Here is a 21,602-nt window from a genome sequence, read left to right as displayed (position 1 = left end):
CTTCTAGCAAATGAGTGATTACAGAATCAGCTTTTTCAGAACTCAAAGCAGTTGCCCATTGAAATCCTGAATAAGTATTGATGGTGTGGTGTACATATATGTACTGCCCTCCCAATTCACTTTTTCTAAAAAAAATCATTCAATTCATTTTATCCCCATCTGAGTAAGTTTAATAATGCAAGCTTACAAGCATAAATAATTTGAAATGTGCATAATATTCTGTAAATGTATAAATGTAGACCACAACTTTAAAATCTGCTTGAATTTTGCTGGGTCAAGCAAGTGACACACATACACATACATCTGTATCTAATATATATTAAGAACCCTGTATATTCATACAATCTCATATGTGTAATAGAAATGCTTTCCTGAGCTTTGGGCCAGGCAGATTTGGATCTGTTTTTATTCATTGTGATTTTAGATATTAGAAGATTTATGTGTTCTTCCTCCAAGTTCATGCTTGGAAGTGGAGGTACTGTGTTAGAATGTCAGCGGATATAAGGAAGTTACCAAAACAGCCCCTACTTTATACATGTGGTTTCCTTCTTTAGAGACCTCCATTAGCACCCTTCATTTGCCCCTCCAGGGAATGGGATTACCAGTTAAGTCAGAATCATTTCCTGCAGACCAAAGTGCTAATCAAGACAGGTGTGTTTAGCCAAGTCTTCCCAAGTCAGGTAATGAAGTCAATAAGTATTCCATAGACAGACATCTTCCATTGTTTCCTGAGATGCTGTGCTTGCCACCTGGGCCTTATTTAGTCATCATCTTCATGCTGGCTCCCGCGCCACTCCCTCCCCCCACCTCAAAAAAAAATACATACTGTAGATTCCCAAGTCAGTGACACAGCTTAGGCTAGAAATCGTGATTCCTACACCTGTTTGGAGTTTAGTTACCCTGTTACACGTGTGACTTGGTCTATTGTAAGAGGTGGTGCCTGGTTACGTGTTTTGTATATAAGTTTCTACATTCTAATATAAAGCTGTAAACGAAACCTCTCCGACTCTCAGCGTTTGCTTGTTGTTTCTTCCCAATAAACTCACATTCTCTTTGTCCTTAAAACTTTGCTTCAGCTGGGCTCAGTGAGGCTGGATCACTTCCTCTTTTGATGGAACACAGGAGGGGATACTAACTGGGAATCTGGGAGTGAGAAGAGAAGAGCACCAGCACCCAAATGGCAGGCAGGACAGCTCCGGAGACAGCCTGTGAAAATGAAAGGCAGCTCACAAGTAGGAGTTGCTGTGGGGAGGACGGGGCAAGAGAACATTTGGAGGGCATTTGGTACCTGGTGTTTCTGAGGCTCTAAGACCAAGTGGGAGGGAGAGGATGTTGAAGCCTGAGTTTTCAAGAATATTTTAAGTTTTTGAGGAACCATTTGGAGTTGGGAGACAAGACGAAAAAAAAAAAAAAAAAAAACCATTCTTCAAATGTACTGAAAAAGAAAGATTCCTCTCTACTCCATGTCTGATGTGTACCACACATTAGTGGAGGCTTCTGAGTTGACTGCTGCTGAATCAAAGGTGACTGACAGCTGTTTTATGTCTGAAGATTGGTAATTACACTTTAGCAAGCACTGGCTGTCATCGTTCACACCAGGCTTATGATGCTATTCATTGAGTGAGCACCAGGCCTTCCCTAGGACCTACGGCCATTGGCATGAACCAGTTCACAAGCATTTGCTACTTAATCCTGTGGAGTTTTGTAGTTTTTGTGATATAACAAAAGTGTATGTGCTGATAATATTTTATTGTTCATGATGTGCATTGGAGAAAATAGTATAGGTTTGTTTGAAGCTGGCTGCAAGTTTGATGTTGGAGACAGCTTCTCTGAACAGTATTGCTAGGGAATGGATCTCATGCTATCTGGGATGTTTTAAAAAATTAGCATTAATGTACTATTCTTTCAAAGGGTGTTTATAATGCCCACAAGAATGTGTTAGAGCAGAGATCAGATTGCACCCTCACCTTCTGGTCCTTTCATTGGCATAATACACACCTGTGTGTTCTCTTCTCTGATCTCAGAATTGTTTTAAAAAGCTTCTGACAGTGGATGTGTGGAAAAGGCAGATTTCTGTTTGTCTTCTGACAGGACAAGTTCATATTGTCCCTGTATGTACTACTTCTGACAAGGTCCTTTGTCACCCCCATACTGTGCTAAATCATGTGCAGAATCGAACCTCAAGTGTTCTGAGGTAGGTTCTATTTAACTGTGTAGTGTTTTCTTGAAGCATTGAATGAACATGTTACTGATAGGTAAATGCATATAAATATATTTATAGTAAGGTATAAAAGAGGAATAATGGTTTTTTGTTTTGTTTTGTTTTTGATGGGATCATTTTCAAAGTTCAAACTTCAGTAAAGGTACTTTGAGTTTGAAGCCACTCTGCAATAATTCTGATAACTGAATTAGTGGCCCTTTTAAAATATGGGCGGTATGTTACATGTATTTTTATGTGACAAGATACTGAAGATTTTTGTACTTCAGCATCCCGCACTGGGTTTTACTAAATTGACAGATTCTTCCTTCCAAAATGAAGCTGCCTTTTTCTCAGCACCAGTGGTTGATTTCTTACCATCTGTTTAAATGAGTAGTTTCTGCTGTTTATTCTAAAATGCAGATAAATGGCTTTCAGCACATGGTTTACAGTGGAACATTTCTCAAAGACAGTCAAGATTATCAGCTAGAGTCTTCATGCCGTAACTAACGCTCTCTCTGCTTATGTTTCCCTGCTGGAGAGAAGGCATCGAACTTAGCAGAGCCTTGAGCCTAGCACAGTTGGGGTGAGTAGGTCAGGTACCTGTTAGAATGATTCCTTTCTTCCTCACTGCTAGGAAGCAGGGAGGGAAATCTTGTCCATGGTTTTCACATGCACAAAGCTACCATGTTCAGTGAGCTAGTAGGATATAGAATTTGGAGGAAGTAACTGCAGAGATATACTCCATTCCAGGTTGCCTAGTTAGTAACTAATGCTATTTTAATACTTCTTAGGTCAATTAATATGAGGATAGAAAAGGGAGACACTTCATGTCACTACCAAAGAGTTATCATGGTTTTAAGGATGATAGTAAATGTTTTCTCTCTTGTAAAAGACAGAAAGAAAATAAATATATTCAGTTGTGAACTTATCGCTTATTAAGGGGTCTATTTGTTCTGAAAGGTCATCATAGGCTTTCTTTAGAGACACAAAACAACTGTCCTAAACAAACCACTTCTGTTCTTTTAAACCAGCAAGCCCAACTTGCATAGGAGAGCTGAGAGGCTTTACCGACCTCTTTTAATTTTGCTGATTTGTGTATGCATACACACATGTGTAAGGGACTGTACAGGCACACGGGGATATGTGTGGAGGCCAGAGGACAACCTTGGCTACCATTCCTCAGGTGCCTTGCATTTTGAGACAGTCTCTCATTGTCCTGGAGCTGCACAGGTAGGTTGACTGGTCAGTGAGCCTTAGGCATCAGATGCCCCCAGCACTCAGGTTCAAATGTATACACCATCATTATTGGTTTCTTTCTTGCCTTTTCTTTTTTTGATGAGGGTTCTGGGGGACTAAAGTCAGGTCCCCGTTCTTGCCAGGCAAGTACTCTCTTGAATGAATCATTGCTCCAGTCCTGCTTTGCTGGATTTTTACAGAGTACTGTTGCCAGTAAATAGAAGGACTGGGGTTTGATAGCTGAAATACAAAGTAATTCGTTTTGTTAGGAATTTTGCTCCACCACATGATTTTGTGGCAGTGAAAGAGCTTCTGACTGGAGTGGTGGTTGAAGACAGCCAGTCTTTTGTTCCGTATTAGAATCATGATAGTTTGGAAGCACCTACTTCCGTTATTCATGTAAAATATGCTAAGTGTTTATTTCCTATCTTCTTCCTTCATTTGAAGTTTGAGATTATATACTCAATTTACCAATATATTCAGGGTGAAACAATACAACATATAAGTTATCTGCCTTAGGTTGGTGTGAGTCAAAATACATAAACAGGTGGAAAGAGAAGTTTATGAAAGGCAATTATTTTTCAGCTTACACTCAATTTTTTTGGTTTCTTGGTGCTTTAGGTATTAATAATAACCCACATATTGATAATTTTGAAAAGAAGAAAGGGAACATCTTTTATTTAGAGCAAAGTGTGTGAGAATACTATTGGCATAAATGGAAGTATGGGGATTGAATAAAAAAATAAAAGCCATGTATGATAACTCACTCCTATAATTCCAGCATTTAAAGAGTCTGAAGCAGGAGGATTGTTGGATTTGAAGTCAGTCTTGGCTACACAGTATGCTTCAAGCCAGCCTAGACTGCAACATGAAGTCTTGCCTTTAAAATGAAAACAATACGTGAAGTAAGGAAATGGAAAGAAATTCAGGGAGACTTTCAAAGACTAAACCACTGAGGCACTGAGGGTTACACAGTCAAGCAAAGCAAAACAAAACTGAAAGTACTTTGGAAAATGTTTTGAAAACCAAAATTATTTTTATCAAAAGAAGGACAGCTTGAGCAGCATCAGGCCAGAACGTCCCAGTGTGTGCCTTACACAGATTTAAGATAGCACAATGTTTATAATAACATAACTTCACTGAAGATCATCCCTAGTGCTTCTGCCTAGAAGGCAGCACAATTGTTGCTTGATAATCTTCTTCCCACAAATCAAGGAGGTGGTGGGGGGCAGTTTTTGAACCTCTTTAATAGCCAATTTGGTATAATTAGTGGGGACAAATGGTGTTTTGTTTCCCTCTGAAATTATCAAGCTATGTATTCTAGTCTTATACATCCATAACACTATTCTTATTTTTACTTTGTACATTCAGCATGGATACATGGGAAAAGTAAGGAGAAAACTAACATTTGCACCACATGTCTTCCTTCAGAGTTGCTTGGGAATTATGATACAGTATTTTAATAGTGCTATCTGCATGTAAGAGAAATCCACTGAGACTTGTCTAATGCTGATAACAAAGAATGTTCTTGGGGACACAGGAATAATTTCCACCTTATCATTCTTCTATAAACATGCTATGTATACACAGAAATCTTTTCTCAATAAAAAAATAAGTTATGTCTGACAGCAAAATTTGTTTCTAAACAAAACCAAAAATAACAATTTTTTTTAAATATACATATAAATTGTACTTACATTTTGGAATTGATATAATTTTCTTCAGGCTTTTATTGTGCCTACAGTCTTTTTTTAGTCCTCTGCTATTAGGAAAAGATACATGGTTTTTAGATTAAGTCTTAAGCTGTTAAATGCAGCACAGAAAGTAGCCTCAGAAATGTGGTGTGGCATTTGTGCAGTATATATAAGAATACCATGAAAGTTTTGGTGTGAGAGAATATAACCAGGACCAAAGAAAAGTAACAGAACTGGGGACAGGTATGCCACTCTCAAGTCGGATCTTAAGGCTTTGTGAGCAGAGTGAGTGGCCATTTCTTCTTCATCTCTTCAGGTCTGCAGTACTTGGTTATGGGTTGTGCACGATGCATACTTCCAAATGGATTTGGCTTTTCTAGCTTTCCTGGAATGTTTACAGTATTTGATTCTGGCTTTCTCACACCTTTATATATCAGTAGGATAATAAAATCTGAAATATAATTTTTGTAGCCCAAAACTCCAATGGGTCAAACCAAATGATACACTATATTTGATTTTTAAAAAGATAGAAACAATGTCGATTGCTCCGTCTTCAGTTTTCCCAGCAGTGTGAAAGGATTAGAATTACAGAAGGGACCTGTAAAGGTAAACCTTGTGGACCTCTAGATAATGTTTAAATGACAAATTTCAAATTAATTTCTGACTTTCATAAAGCCAGAGAAAGCTTTTAACTATCTGGGAATTTGCAAATGAGGCATAATGTTACCCTGTGGTCATTGCCTGCCTTCTTCTTTTTTTCCTTTTTTTTTAATTTGCATTTTCTTTTTCACCTTTCCACTGTCATATGCTGTGGATCCTGAACATAGCTCAATGCCTGACTGGAGTAATCTTTCTGGCCAGCTCATAATCAAAGGGAGGACTGAGGGAGACAGCTGAGCTGCATTAGGCAACCACAGACTGGGACACATTTCTTAACTGCTGAATAACACATCACAGGTGCAGGATTAGTGCTGCCCACGGTGTTGGGCTTTTTAGTGGGAACCCTAGTAATTCTGTACCTCCTTTTCATGTCTCTCAGCCCAGGAAACTTGGCAACCATATATCAAGCATGCAGAAATCACAAGTGAGTAGTGAGAGAAGTTTTCTATCTCACAGCTTCTTGCATCCTTCTCCAAGAAATGTAAACAAGATCCACAAAGGCAGTCCTGGCACATGCCCATGCACACACACACACACACACACACACACACACACACACACACTCACACATGCACACTCTTTTGAACTTTTTCTTTCTTGGCATAGAAGGTGGAATGGAACATTTCATAGGACTCAAAAATCTGATGCAAAAAATCCAAACAAGAGAGAGCAGTTTAACTGCTCTGCCCCGGCAGTCTATAGCTTATTCTACTTTATGACAGTTGAATTATACATACATTATTTCAACTTTCATATTGAGTATATTGGCCTGACACTACCATTAGCCCAACATTATCCAAAGTATTTAAAGTCAACTGTTGCCGGTGTGTAAAGTCCTTGTGGTATCATTTATTTATAGCTTATGACATTCTAAGTTCTTTTATTGGTGTGGCATTCAACTCTCAATTTATAGAATATAAATGTCATAATTACATTCTTATAAGTCTTTCTCTCTTTCTCTTTCTTTCTTTCTCCCCCCTCCCCTATACAGCCAAGGCTGGCCTTGAACACCTCCTTCTCTTGCCCCTACCTCCTGAGGGCTGAGATTATAGGCATTGGCTACAGTGACCATTTATATCTGATGCTAGGGTTTCATCAATGCCAGACAAGTTCTCTACCAACTGAGCTACATTCCCAGCCTTCAAATGAGGTTTTAAAAGACAAAGTTTAAAAGCGTGTATATAATGACGTAGATATTATCCCAAATAAAGGTTTTGAAAAACTAGTAATTAATCAATTTTTATCGAGATGGTTATAATTTATCTTAATAAGAAAATGTATACCCTCAGAAAAACAAAAGCAAGGATATTTTAGTAATTTACACCATTTTTGGTTTAGTTTCTAGAAAAATTTTCTGTAAGGTATAATGTGTAAGTAAGCAACAAAAACTAACAAAGTTTTATGCATAGCCATGCAGATTCTAAACTTTAGTTTACAGAGTTTTCTTGAGACTCTATCATGTACTTTGAATATTCTAATTTTGTTTAATTAATTTTCATCATAAATAAACTGCTAAATGCACAGGTAATGATTGTAGTTAATAGTTAAACTCTAAGATTAGTTTATCTATATACATACATGTACCAGCTTATGATATATTTGTTTAGATATATGAATTATTAATATATTTCTGGTTTTTGGTCAATATGCACTGTAACTAAGGTGTCCTTTAGGAATTATCCAATTAAGGATTAGAAACTTAAAGATCTTAAATACTTTCTTGGGGGTTTGTTTGTATGGAGAAAATATGTATCTGGTGTAAGGCAGGCAAGCATTTTATTTTTCTGCCTCCATTGTTATACTTTTATTATATATATGTGTGTGTATGTATATATAACCTATTCAAATTGGTGTTATATGTGAAGATGTCCTGGGCATTTTTGGCGGCACTACAGCGTAAGACCTGGTACAGTGGCAAGTTGAACATCCACCTTGGTAGCCTTAGAACGCTGAGACGCAGAGCACTGATGGAAACATGCCGAACCACAGCTCCTGGATGGAAATCCACCCAGATCTAGCTGATTCCTTGGCATGATCATCAGAGAGGCCATGGTTCAGTTTCTTTTCCAACATTGTTGACCTGACTTGACATATGAAATATTTTAAAATACAGAGACAAAGAAAGGTTTTTATCTTAGTGATTGTGCTACTGTATACATATGGAGTCAGCATGATGTTTAATGTCTGTAAACATCATGGTGGCTTCCTGGCTGCCTCTTCTCTTCATTATGTTGAAGATTTTATCAAAATGCTTATAACTAATTTATGTTCTAAAATATTTTGCATAATGATTTATTAAAATCAACATTTTTATTGGATTTCTCTAAATTTAAAAGTACTGTAAAGCCCAGAGAAAGGCCTGGCTACTGTTTAAACTTTGTAAGAGGGATGCTAAAATACTTTTACGTTCTTTTATACCTTCTATGCTAACTTGGGCTCATAATGCTGCATTGGTTACATGCAAAACAAGTAGCTGCAAATGTAGGTTGACATTGATTGAATATTTAATCTCTTTATGATTTACTTAAATTATAATCTGACATCACAAAATAGTGGCCAGAGCTTTAATTTTTTTCAGTTGCTTTGGGGTCTCTCACAGGTTTTTAAGTGATAAATAACAGACATTTCAATCATCCAACACAACCTGAGTGGTGTGCTAATGTGGGTGTGCACTTATGGGGAAAGACACTATTGTCAAGGAATAGAGATGTGCATAGGTACTTAATGATAATGCCCTATTTTGTAATGTCAGCACATCCCTTAAAGCTCTAGCCAACGAATTTGCTGTTTACTACAATCTTTAAAAAGGCTCAGTTAGTCACTAAGGCCAATTAGTAAGGAGGTGGCTAGAGGGGTGATCCCATTTGTCAGGCTCCATTGGTCAGTGACCACATCTGTCACTTGATAGCACCCCAAGAACCAACATCTTCCCATTTGATTCTGGGTATTTAGAAGAAAGCTTCTAGATTTTTCCAACATTTAATTTTCCTCATCATTTTGGAACCAAAATTCCATTTTGTCATTTTCCTGAATTTTAGACAAATAACCATTTGAAAAAACAAACAGGTACTTAATTCGCTGACTGAAAAGAAAATGGAAATTTATTGACATTATTATCATTAAATATATGAATGGAAATGAGAAGGATTATTATCAAATTCCAGTGAGTCAGTTCTTTAACTTTTTCTTCCATTTACCTCTTTACCCAAGTGAATTGCAAACTTTTGCTTTCCACCTCTCTTCTTGCTCCTGCCTGCCCTCTAGTGCAGACCTTGTAGAATAGTGAAGTCAGTCAGCATTTCAAGACCTGAACAAGGACAGCAGACATTCTAATGTAAGAGGGGGAAAATTTCACAGAGTCGAACCCCTAGGCAGAGAACTACAGGTATCTAATGAGTGCTGAGATGTTCTTTTAATGAAACATCTGATATTTGGGATGCGTTTTCATTATTCCTATTGTGTTTATCTGAATATTCACATATTTAATCTTATGTTTCTTATTTCAGCATTACTACCATTGCTAACAAAATTTTTACATTCTAAACAAAATGATTATTCTTTGAATATGCATCTAATCAATTGCCCTTTTCAAGAATTAGCTGATGTATACTGTTTTGTTTATGGCCCTGAATGCCTGTCTTCTATCTGTGAGGCTGGATTTTGCTTGAGTTTAGTGTAATATGATATGTGAGACTAACCCTTTTATAAATCCCCTCCCACAATTATAACGTTAGAGCCGTGCAGTTTCTAATTGACCGTTTTGCACCTCTGTGGATGGCTATTCAGAGGCCATGCAGCCTTTCTTGGCCACACTTAGCATGTGAGGGGTCTAGTAGTCTGTTCATTGTATGATGCTTTACACTCTTGTATCTGCTTTCTTCCAAGCAGATTACCAGTATTGCATTCTGGTTTATACTCAGTTTGTCCCTTGTTTTCTGGTGGCCGTGAACTGTGATATGATTTTCATTCCTACAGAGTTAACTATATATAGAATAATAAATAGCAGCTGCATACTTGTATATCAGTGACTTCCTTGCCCTCATGTTTTGACAGAAACAAGAAACTTCTCCCTGGTTCTGTTAGATTGTCAGTTTACCATTTGTTTATTGGTAAATCTAATTAGAAGAAGTCATTTTCTCATCTCACTTCTTTGGTTTACTTGGTTCACATTGTATAAAAACCACCTTGTATGTTCACTCAGAATGGTTGACCGCTAAGTTTAAAGAAGTATTTATTGTCTCTATTATGAGCTAGTGATAGTGATATATCTCTTGATCTTATGAATGTCTTTCTGGTTTAAAAATAGCCTGCATTCTGTCCGCATAAATATTAAAAGCAATAATTTATCTTCATCATCTTTATAAGGGCTAACTTTTACTTGATTTTTCCAGTGTTTCTAAGCCAGCTTTTGATCAAAAAGGGTGCTTGGAGTTACTAGACTTGTGTATTTGTCCTTAGTAAACAGAAGTGGTTAACCTAAGACTATCTGTAAAATGCTACAGGCTGAGATTTTATTATCCAAGATACTCGAGGACAGAAGTATGTGAAGTCTAAGAGTCTTTTTCTTTTTCTTTTTTTTCTTTAATTCTAGAATATTTGCTTCTGTATAACAAGATACGTTTGGAGTGGCACCTAGGTCTAAATGTATAATTAACTTTCGTTTCATGTATACACTGTACAAATGCTTGAAAGTAAATTTATAAAATATTTCAAAATAATTTTACATGAAAGTTTATCGACATTGAATTATGTGAAAGCATTTAAATATTAAAACGATTTGGGGTTTGAAGATGTTCTAGATTTGGAGTTTTCAGGAATGTTTAACCTGAAACAAATAGATTGTTGAAATCAACAGAATAGAATGCAGTATGTTTATTTTCCAAAAATTTTGGAGAACATGCACATAAGCACACAAAAGTTGGTCACTAACTGGGAATGGCTGGCCCATGCCTGTAGTCTGTGAACTCAGGAGGCTGAGAGAGGAGTTTTACAAGCTAAAGACAGTTTTGGCTACAGAGTGAATTCAAGGCCAGCTTGAGCTATATAATGAGGCATTATCTTGAAAGAAAAGAAAGAAAAAAATGAAGCAAAGCATGGTATTAAAACATTAGTGCTCTTAGTGTCGCTGCCAAGAGGGCATTTGCAGTGTCTCAGCAATGACTCCCAGAAGTGAAGATGGACGAGGAAACATGATCTTCTTGAATATGAAGTTTTTGGTTTTCTGGTTTGTTTTTCATTGGTGTTTGTCATTCCATATCAAGATGTGAAACAAATTCTTTCCTCTTTTGAACAGAAAAACAGTTTGCAAAATCACTTAAATAGTTCTTAACTCTTATCAGTTCTGATTTGCTACTCCACGGATACGTTTAGATGTAGAAACAGATGTTATAGCCCATTTGGATGCAAACAGAAAATTTCATGATATAAAATTATTCCTTCAGAGATAATCTGCAACAAGTCAGATATTTTACACATTTCAAGTATATTTACATAATGATGTGAGGCCATCCATGTCTCCCACATACTTCTTTTAATACAGTGTAGAGACACTTACATTTTAAATAGTATTTTTAAGTTCTTTCTCATTTGTATGTATGTGTATAGATATATGTGTGTATACATAATAAAAATAAAACAATAAAAATGGAAATATGAATAAAAAGAATGGTACAAATTTTGGGTGAAAAATATACAAAATGCAAAGATCAACATGCGGGCAAAATATAAATCAAATGTGAAGGCATTAAAAAGTAGTTTAATATTCAAGGTATCAGTAAAGTGATTTCTATGTACCTTTCTCAAAAAATCTATTGGGAGAGATAGTCCATCGATGTAAGGTCTAAATAAAGCCTTTGCCAACTTTCAAGGAAGTTAAGGTATTCCCCATAATGTAAGTCAGTAAGATGAGATCTAATACCTAGTTAGAGTCAGGTCACAAGACCATGAGACAGAAATCTTCATGATATCCTATTAAACAGATTGATGCATGCATTTTCCATTTGTGCTTATTGAAAGTTTGAAAGTGAATATGTGATAGAAACATGAGACAGTATGAGAATTGATATTTCTAGTCAAGTAGCACATCTGGGCAGGCAGAAACGTGTGTGTAGATAGTGGGAGCAAAGGTGGGGAGAAAGGACGCGATTACCCTTTCCATTATGGAAAGCCAAAAGGCAGGAGATACTGGTACAAACATAATTTCATGATGTTGAGGGAATGTTTTAAAGAAGGAATGAAAAGAGGCATACATGTCATTGCTACTGGAGAGAAAGAACTTGAAAGCACTATTTAAAACTAAAGTTATCTTTATATTGTATTAAAACAAGTATGTGGGAGACATGGATGGCCTCACATCATTATGTAAATACACTTGAAATATATAAAACATCTGACTTGTTGCAGATTATCTCTGAAGGAATAATTTTATATCATGAAATTTTCTGTTTGCACACAAATAATTCAAGGACAGGAACAAGTAGGGGTTGTGCTCTTTATGTAGACACCACCTCAACTTCTCCGTGTTCTCTGAATTCTGTGGGTATTGTCCTCAGCAGTGGGGCCTTCCTGTCAGTTTGTGGAGAGCAACCTATAGTCATGGCAACCACATGGGTCCTTTGGGGATTTCCATGGGACCCTTTTAGCCAATAAGTCAATAGATGTAACCCAGTCCCAGTACTAGAAGCTTCATGTGGTGACAAGAGATGGCCAGTTGGGGCTTGATCTCTCCCATTATTTGATGTTCTCATTTAAATCATCTTCACATATGTATATATTTTATAGAAAACTTCTTCTGTAATATGTTTCTATCCTGCCCCTCAAATGACCCATATTTTTTTCTGCCTCTCCCTATGCCATCCCTGGGCGAGTGGTCCTGGGTGCTATAAGAAAGCAGGCTGAACATGTCATGAAGAACAAGCCAGGAAGCAGCATTCCTTTGTGGACTCTACATCAGTTCCTGTTTTGACTTTTCTGGATAGAGTTATAAACTAAAAGATGAAATACCTCCCCCTGTACCTCCCCCCCCACCTCCTCCCCCACGCCAAGTGCCTTTTAGTCATCAGCAATAGAAACTCTAACTGGTACATGTCTGTACTTTTTCAAAAAGGTTTTTAAAATATATTTCATGTTTTATCTACATTTATATATATGCATGTCCCACATATATTCCTACAATTGGGTGTTAGCTACCATGTAGGCACTGTGAATTGAACCAGGGTCCTATGTAAAACAGCAAGCATTCTGAACCTCTGAGCCATCTCTCCAGCCCCATGAGTCTTATTCTTATACTCATGTCTTTTCAAACTGAAGCTCGTGATAGCCAGTGCATGATTTACTGATTTGCTGAGCTACTGTGTTCTCAAGTCTCCTGTGTTGATTTTCTCATGCTGATACCTACAACATCCCTGAGCCTCTTCGATGCTGTATTTGTCTCTTTGTATAGCTTTCCTCATGCTTACGTTCGAGCTGATCTTCTGAGATTTTCATCGGTGCAGTCATATATTTGGAGCTCCTCCCTTATGATGCCCCTTTCACAGCCATGCTCTTTTGTATTGCTGGCATGTCTTTTTTTTAATTTTTATTAACAAGCTAAGAGTACTGATAACCGTTGTTTTTACAGTTCCTTGCCTTTATACATGAATCTATTTCTTCCTAGGTTTTTTTTTTTCTGTATATTTGTTTTGTCTTCGGCCCCCAATGTTTGAGGTTCTCCTCAGCTATCTCCTGGCCCTGAACTAGTGACTCATGCATGGGAGTATGGCATACTGAAAGAACTGCCTGGAAGCTTCCAGATAGAACTTTTCACTAATATCCGTCACTTATGGGATAAAAGGGGAAGAGAGCTGTTTTGCTCTCTCTTTAGCCTTTGGCTTGCTCTTGACCTGCTTAAATTCCCCAGTGAAGAAGGCAAAGCCTGGTGGGGAAAGAAGACAGGAAGGATTCAGTGTCCACAGTATATTGGAACTAGTACTCCCACCTTCTTTGGGCTTTGTTTTTTAAGTCCCTGACTTGTAGGGAAGAAAAGGAAAATAAAATGTCTAGTACTGTAAGCACTGGCTTTCTGCTCCCAGTCTCCTTCAGCAGTGGGAGAGAATGGTTACTAGACTGGAGGGCATCTGCATAATAAATGAATATTTATTGTTTTGTTTTGAAATTTTTAAGAAAAACAGTCTGCTATGGGAGGAAGCAGGAAGTAATATTTTTGCATCCTCTTTTTCATTATGTTGTCCCTAGAGGCAACTTAGGTCATCAAGTTAGTATGATTTAAGCCAGATTTACAAAGAATGAATTTACTATGACAGGGTGATATGTGGACATAGCTACATGGACTGTTTCAAACAGGTATCCACATTCTTGTGTAAATAGACTCTTAGCAAATGGCTTGCAAGACGAGGTGTTAAGAGAAACTGTTTAATTTCACTGTACTTCAGAATTTGGCTTGCAGGCAAGTCCTCTATCATACAGAAGAGTGTGGACATCCTGAAATCTAGTATATGGATGGATTAAGTAAGTGCTGGCCAGCAAGCCCTGGGAGTCTTCCTAACCCTGTCTCCTCCTCACCAAGATTATAGGCACAGCCGTGACCACATTTTTAATATGGGTGCTAGGGATCAAATTTAGGTGCTCATGCTTGCCCAGTGAGCACTTGGATGACTCAGCCATCTTCCCAGACCACTTGGTTTGTCATGTTTTAATGATTTTTACACAAATTATTCACTAAAATTTGACTAATTAGTGTAAAATGTAAGAAAGTATAGGGAAGGTTATCACATATATTTTTCCTAAATTCCTCATTTTCTGATTCAACTCGTGTAAAAAAATACAACAAATGTACTCTGTACAATATGTTGCCATATTACATTTATTGTTTTTGATATGTAACATTAGTTTTCTTTAACCAAACAATCTATAATTCAATATTTTGTTGAAATTTGGTGCAATTACAGTCCACACAGATGTGGTTTGAAAGGAATTTTTTAACTGGACATTGGTAAGAAGATAATTTACTCAGTAACATGGTATGTAAGAGCTCTGATCACATTACCTGAAGCATAACAGATATTAACTAATGCATGCTCTTTTCATGTAACATACACATACCGATCTCTTCAGATAAGATATAATCATGATTTTAAGAATAATAAAACGTGTTGCAGAGTATTATAAAGTTATCCAAGGCAACTATATGGAAGATAGAAATACCTGCTATTAAACCCAGAAAATCTGCCCCTAGGAGACCATTCCTGTGTAGATAGTGTCTCCCATCAAAGATGGTAGAAGAATCCCTGTAATAATATAAACACTTTCATATGTAAAAACTGACAGAGAAGAGATATGTGGTTTCTGATTTTTTATTTTTCTACACATGTTTTGCATATTAAATGTGGACAAGTGCACTGGTTAGTTTTTGTTAACTTGGCACAAACTGTCACTAGGGAAAAGAGAACCTAAATTGTGGAACTGTCTCCTTCAGCTTGTCCCATCAACATGTCTGTGAAACATATTCTTAATTGATAATTGATGTAAGAGGTTCTGAACCACTGTGGGAGTTTCTGTCCCTGTGCAGGTGGGCCTGGGCTGTGCAAAAAAAAGTAGCTAAACAGTCCAGAGGAAGTAAGCAGAAACCATCATTTCTCCATGGATACTGTTTCAGTTTCTTCTTCCATGTTTATGCCACAATTTTCCTCAGTTATAGATTGCAATTCCCAGAGTTATTAGGTGAATTTAACCCTTTCCTCTCCAAGTTTGTTTTGGTCAGTGTTTTATCCCAACTATAGAAAGCAATTTAATACAATGATATGCCTCAGATCAACCTTGTGATATGATTAAAAAAAAAAAAAACCACTAGTGCTAGGTTTCAGACACTCTGGATTTTAAATGCTGGCTTCATTATTTGACTGTGTGCAGATTAATTAGTTAAAATTCAAGATTTGAATTTATTATCTGAAAAATGAGACACATTATTCATCATTAATATTAATAATTAAGAACATTTTCTACAGTACTGTTTCATTGAAATCTTTTTATTCAACTAAATACAATTATTCTAATTTAATGGATAAAATTGTATTCTGAAAGCATTGTTTGTATTTATTACTCTCTATGAGACATAAGTAGATATCCTATGAAATATAAATAGACTCTTATGAAAACATCAAAATATCTGTCTTTTGTCACAAATACCTTCATTTTAATTTAATGTCTTTTCATTTCTTGGACAGAAGGCTGGAAGGCTGTCCTCATCCTCACTCTTTATTCTTTTACAGAGAAGTCCATTGATAACATGCTCTTACGAAGCTCAGGAAAATTAAATGTGGGCACCAAGAAAGAGGACGGCGAGAGTACAGCCCCCACTCCTCGCCCCAGGGTCCTGCGTTGTAAATGCCACCACCACTGTCCAGAAGACTCAGTCAACAATATCTGCAGGTTGGTGATAGAAACAGTTCAAACTTCACTTCCACAAATGGTCACATACCTTTTAAACATACATTAATGTTTCCAAGAATATGATCTGAAGGATGGTGCTGTATTTAGAGAAATATCTAATCTTATTTTACCCTGAAATGGTATTTGAGACATCCCTTTTACATAAACATAAACAAAACACAGGTCTCAGGCCCCTTAGCAATGAACGAAAACTATTGTGCTTTCCATATTCACTTAACATAGATTTCATGTAAATATGCTGATCTTGTCTTAACTGCTCATCATACATATTTTTGCACTAACAGATTAATAAACTGCTCTGAAAAGCAGTTTTCTGATAAAGTTTATGTGAATCCAACAGATGTTAGCAGACCCTTTGTTACAGTACTTATAGCTATGAAATTGAAAATTGGAAATCTGAAATCTGAAAACCTATTTTAACAAAGACAACTGGGGTCCAGCCGCTCTATAGTTATCTCCCAGAGTTCCAGAAGAGACACTACCAGGAGCAGATTAATTAATCTGAGGGATTCTCTAATAAATCTTCATACACGAAACTCTTTAGTCCATTCACTTTATTTTTCTGAGTCAGCTCTCTCTACACAGCTTCAATTCTGCTCTCATACTTAGCTCTTCTCTGTCCCTTCCTTCCTGGTCCTCTCATTGTTCTACCTAAGTTCCTTCCATCTTCATTCCCTCCTTTCTCCCTAGTCCAGTTTAAATACACATACAATCTGCAATTCTCTGCTTTCTGCTTGTGTGGGGCAAGTCAGCTTGGTAGGTAGGAAGCCTACGTTATAGCTTGATGCACCTGGTATATGTAAAAGCCTTTTTGTTCTGAGTTAATTGTTAAAGGGGAAGTCTAAAGTTACCAATAAGGCATGAGAGAAAGAAAGGTTAAGCTTAATGTGCACAAGAAACAAAACTCTGTACCTAACATCTGCCTGACCTTGGCAGTTGTCTCCATGTGAGTATTTACCTTATATCAAGAGACTAGCAGGTCATCTGGAATGTTTATCTGTCTGTAGTCTGCCCTTGGAATTGAGAAATATCTTAGATAAAATGCTTTTGTCCAGAGATGGCCCTAGCCGGGTGTTGCTAATGATAATTACAGAAAGGCCTAAAATTAGGGGTCTGGCTGTGTGACTGCTTTTAGCACAGTTGGGAGATGTATATCCAAATATTTTAATTGTATAGGGGAAATTGTGCCCAATGAATGATCACACACACTGTTCTAGGGATGGAAAAGCTACAATAGCACACAAGAAATTCATAGCAGGAAACAACTACTATTCCAAAGCCAATATCACCAAGACTCCTTAAAACTTGGGTTTATCCTCTGGAAAGGCCCTTGGCTTCTTCGAGGTATGGCTTTGTCATAGTCAGCTGAATTCCTACTTCATATGTCTGCAGCCTCCAGGAACGTTTTATAAAAGAAGAATTCAGTTCCAAATCATGTAAATCATTTTCCTTTGTACTTATCTTTATGCAGCTGCATAAATTTTGCTGGCTATGATATCTGCTTGTCTTCTAGAGTAAGGGAAGAGTATGGGAAGAGCCATAGCCTCTTGAGACCAAAGCAAGACAAGAGAGAAAGGGCTCAGCTACCCACACATCATGGCTCCTGGGAATGCCAGTGTCCGAGCAGAGTGTGCATGCATAAGGAAAGGCCATGGACTCCAAGTTTGGGAGTCCAGAAAGAGTATCTGGGTAACTGCTTAGACTATCATCAGAAAGGAGGACATATCAAACTGAGTTGAATGCTTTCACTATTGTGGAGAGCTTTTATAATGTTTATCATGATAGAGAATCTGATATAGGTTATTGTACTAGTATCTCTAGTCCAAAAATTACAAATTTAAAATGTTCTCAAAGCACAACCATGATGCTACTAGTGGAAATTTCCTCACCTGACTTCATGTGATAGGTCACAGCCAGAATGCAGGCACACTAAAAATATTGTTTAAAATTATGTCCCTGCTATGTTTATATAAGACACATAAGATATAAATAAACTTCATGGCTGGATATAAGTTCCATTCCCAAGATATCATATTAAGAATATGTAAATATTCTAAAACTCTAAAAGAAAAACAAAATAGAGCAGTGGCCAGTGTTGGCTAGGGAACACACTGCCTTAAAAACATAGAGGTTTACAAATGAAATGTTTGTTTTTCACTTAGAGGTGCTGAGCTTTGCTGGGTTGGGTAACCTTGGCTTGAGGGTGATTGTTAGACTCAGGTTTGCCATACATCTCTTCTTTCTTTTAGGACAGCAGCAAAGCAGGACATACTTTCTATTATGCTTGTAAACAACTTCCTAAAGCCTCTGTCTCCTGTGTTTTGATTGTTCATTAACCAGATAAAGTAGTAGAACGAAGCTCTAGATCAAAGGGAAGCCATGCTTATGGACAAGGGTCAGTAATGGAACACCGTCTACTAGAGCAGAACAGATGAGACATTGAATAGGTGAGTCAAGAAGAATGTCCTAGGGTGTAGATGTAATAGTCTTATTAAATAAGCCAAATGCAGAGTTAAAAGCCCAAGAGATCAGAGCAGTAGCTAAGAACTTAGACTTAAAACCGCCTTCTTACCCTTCTGCCATTGCCGTCCTTCTAATATGGGCATTGAAGAAATTGCATATGGAGTTTACTTTCATTGTGGCAAAAATTAGCCACTGAACAACAAAGTATCCTCAAATCAACTGCTGACAAACAGGACGGACAGGACGTTAAACAAAGGACTACCAATTCTTGCCAAAACAAGTGTGGTTGTGGCTTTAACAAAAGGCATCCTCTGAGGCCAGGACAATATGGCATCATCCCTGAAGTGGCCTTTGCAATCTGGAAAAGGTACAGTGCCCTTTTCTTCAAAGGCAGCTGAACAGGAAGTCGGCCTCTTTCTGAGGGGAAGGACGGCAGTGGCAGGAAGGGTAAGAAGGCGGTTTTAAGTCTAAGCTCTTAGCTACTGCTCTGACCTCTTGGGCTTTTAACTCTGCATTTGGCTCTGTGTTTCTTATTTAATAAGACTATTACATCTACACTAGGGGAAAAACAGAAATAAGAGTCATGGAAACTAAGGTTAGAGAGGGAGATAGGTCAACTACATTAAATGCAATTAGAAGTCAAATGTACAGGGACTGAAAGTGGAAATCAGAACTGATAACATTAATCAGAGCAAGGTAGAGATATTTAAGGTAGAAGAGATGAATAACAGATTGATATGGGGTTTTAATTATATGATTGTCAACTTTTGATTTATTATAGCAAAGGAAAACAGAAATAAACTCCATAACAATAGTGACAGAATCTCTCAAAACAATGTGAATATACCACTGCAGTCAGCATTGATGTGTTGACGTGTAAAAGTCAACAGAAACCTAGTATTGACTGAATGATCCTATATTTACTTTCACTTATCTAAATCATCACAAAATTCTTGTGAAGAATGCAGTTCCTGTTTATTTCCAGGTAAGAAATGTGAAGTTCTGAAAGGTTAAGTTACCCTTAGTCAGTTTGATGATATGATAAAAATTTGGCCAAGACTCCAAGTTATGAATTCTTGGTCAGCAGCCAACCCTGTTAGGTTCTCTGAGGACATTCCCTCTTGAGTATGATACTCATTTTGTTAGTGAGGAGCTGAGTCCTATTGAATTTTCTCATGTGTGGATCACAGGGACTGCCTTGGTTCTTTGTCTAAGGCCAAGAAGAAGCACGTGATTTTGTCTCAGTTCTATGAGGCCATACTCTACTCTTTCCTTCCAAAGCAATGCTTCCCAAGCCCTTTCTGTTAAAAGATACCCCCTGCACACACAAAGTTATGCATGAGTACTTGCCTAAAGTACACTCAAGATGAATTATTAAAACCATTCATTTAAAAGCTTGTAAATTATTTGTCCTTTTTAATTTTTTAGTAAGTTTCAACAGATATGAATTTATCATATCAAGTTGCTATACAAGTTTCCATTTCTGCTTCAATCTCTTCACAGACCTGCAGGAAACAGCTTACTGTCCTGACTCTCGGACTCATAGGCAAAGCAGCTTTAAGTATCTGATGAGTTAGGTAAAATCTGGTATATGTTGTGTATTCTGAGGCGTTGTTGTATGATGAATTGCTAAATGGTCTTATTAATAAAAAAAAAACAGAGCCAGATATTGGGGTGAAAATTGAGAGATCGGAGGAATAGAATAAACCACAGCCAACTCACCTTACTAACTCCTCAGCCTCCAGAGAGAGAGAGCTACTTCCTGTATACTCACACCTATATACCTCTCTGTGCCCTGCAATCTTACTTCCTCTCTCTGCCCAGCTACATTACTTCCTCTTTCCGTACAGCTCTATTACTTCCTGTCTGTCTGTACAGACCTCCAGACCTCTATGATTAACTAGTGCTGGGATTAAAGGCTTGTGCCACCACGCCTGGCTCTCTTCCCAGTGTGGCCTTGAACTCACAGAGATCCAGTTGGATCTCTGCCTCCGAAATGCTAGGATTAAAGGTATGTGCTACCACTGCCTGAACTCTATGTTTAATATAGTAGCTGGCTTTTCCCTCTGATCCCCAGATAAGCTTTATTGGGGTGCACAAATAAAATATCACACTTTGTACCAGGCAAAATTCCCTCCCTCCATCAAGCTGAATGTCTCAAGTAGGTTTCTTATTCAACATCACTTCCACCACCCTGGAGCAAGCAATCCAAAAGGGAGACAAGAACCAAGAATCCTTTATACTTAACAGCCATTGTGAAATCTCACAAGCTGTTAGAAAACATAGGTGGAGTTTAGAGGTTTGTAAATTCTTCACAACTCTTGGTTGTTTCACCAGACAACAGCAAGGTCAAAGGTAGGGATGTGTCTCCTGCCAAAATTCATGTCACTTCTATTGCTTATGGCAAGCATGCTAGAGGATGTAGTTAGCATGTATAGATAGTTATTGAGCCATATGTGTGGTGATCATCTTTGATCCCAGTACTAGATAAATAAATGTAGTGGGGTGGTTGCAAACTCAAGATCAGCCTGGCCTGTATAGCAAGAAAAGACAAAAGAATCATGACTGATTATAACATTAGTATGAGTACAGTGTTTATATCTGTAATCACAAGTTGGGGGCAAAGCCATTAAGACTTCTCCTTTAAGGTAATGTCTGTCTTCTAAATATGCTTCCAGATGTCATGTTGCTTTGTAGTCCTTCTGCTTCCTGATTTTGTTGGTGGGACTGTAGATCATTACTTTAGCCTCGAGAGTTGCAAAGTCTGACACAGTTCTTCTTAGGTGGTTTTCACCATGTCATGCTCTGTGTTATTTTTCCCATTCTAACAAATGTTGTCTCTGATTTGCTTATGATTTTTCTATATATACTTTCATTTGGTTTTTAAATCCCTTCTTTTTAGA

At 37.4% G+C, this 21,602-nt stretch overlaps 1 protein-coding gene across 8 annotated transcripts in view; it reads left to right on the top strand.

Moving 5' to 3' along the window:
• The window catches only part of Bmpr1b (bone morphogenetic protein receptor type 1B), a 336,975-nt gene that overhangs the window by 268,025 nt on the left and 47,348 nt on the right, over window positions 1-21,602 (top strand). For 7 of the 8 annotated variants that reach the window (XM_076575066.1, XM_016004741.3, XM_076575064.1 and 4 more), the window contains one exon: window positions 16,056-16,215. In XM_076575066.1, the coding sequence (XP_076431181.1) occupies window positions 16,171-16,215 (45 nt within the window). In that variant the 5' untranslated portion in view covers window positions 16,056-16,170. Of the gene's footprint in view, window positions 1-2,078; window positions 2,195-16,055; window positions 16,216-21,602 lie in introns of those variants that run through there. The other variant, XM_042280015.2, reaches the window with a different exon arrangement.

The sequence above is a fragment of the Peromyscus maniculatus genome, chromosome 6 (genome assembly GCF_049852395.1).
Source record: "Peromyscus maniculatus bairdii isolate BWxNUB_F1_BW_parent chromosome 6, HU_Pman_BW_mat_3.1, whole genome shotgun sequence".
Taxonomy (NCBI): domain Eukaryota; kingdom Metazoa; phylum Chordata; class Mammalia; order Rodentia; family Cricetidae; genus Peromyscus; species Peromyscus maniculatus.
Note: the sequence above shows the minus strand (reverse complement) of the source record. Positions and strands in the feature narration are given on the sequence as shown.